Genomic DNA, 684 nt, shown 5'->3' with positions numbered 1-684 from the left:
CAGGAGAAAGGGATGCTACTTATGGATTTAGACAAGGTCTGCAATTGACACAATGATTCTGAGTGATGCTTAACAGTCCACTCTCTGCTACCATCAAGGCTGGCCTGTCTGTCTCGGTTCTTGTGATGCAAGCTACCCACGAGCTCTGCAAGGCCACCAGCCTGCACTGACCTCGGACTTGCTGCTCCAGGCTGAGGATGACAGCCACTGCCTGGTGGAGGATCAGGAGCTTGGTCTGGGGCTTGTCACTCTTGAGGTGGAGCTGCACCATGCGGCCGAGCTCTTTGAAAGCCTCATTGATGTCGCGGACCCGCAGGCGTTCACGGGCGTTGTTGGCCATCCTCCGCTCCTTCTCACGCTCTGCCTTCTGCTCGGGTGTCAGGTCCTCATCATCATTATTGCTGCGGGACAAAAGGGATGCGGCATTTTCTAATGGTGTGGGGAAAAGGAGGCAACTCAATTACTTTGCTTTCTTTCAGAGCTTTCAGGGAACTTTTCCATCTCAAGCCACGTCCTTGGCAGAATTTTACATCCATTTGACCTTGGAATTGGTTTAGATGGATCTGACAGTCCATAAACAAGACATCTGGCTTCTCCCAGACATTAAACCCAAACCAAATAGAAGAGGATAATCCAGGTTAATGTTGGGGCCCAGAATGTACCCATACTAATATAGGGGGCAAA

The 684-nt window shown here is 50.6% G+C and overlaps 1 protein-coding gene across 1 annotated transcript; it reads right to left on the bottom strand.

The window, feature by feature from the left end:
• Window positions 1-91: 91 nt before the first annotated feature.
• Window positions 92-460, bottom strand: LOC103584802 (transcription factor 4-like; the record flags this gene model as incomplete). The annotated part of the gene is made up of 1 exon (XM_008565662.1): window positions 92-460. A coding segment is annotated over one exon (369 nt), but the record flags the coding sequence as incomplete, so codon positions are not given.
• Between the last annotated feature and the right edge of the window lie 224 nt (window positions 461-684).

Source organism: Galeopterus variegatus, unplaced genomic scaffold, assembly GCF_000696425.1.
Source record: "Galeopterus variegatus unplaced genomic scaffold, G_variegatus-3.0.2 Scaffold120209, whole genome shotgun sequence".
Taxonomy (NCBI): Eukaryota; Metazoa; Chordata; class Mammalia; order Dermoptera; family Cynocephalidae; genus Galeopterus; species Galeopterus variegatus.
Note: the sequence above shows the minus strand (reverse complement) of the source record. Positions and strands in the feature narration are given on the sequence as shown.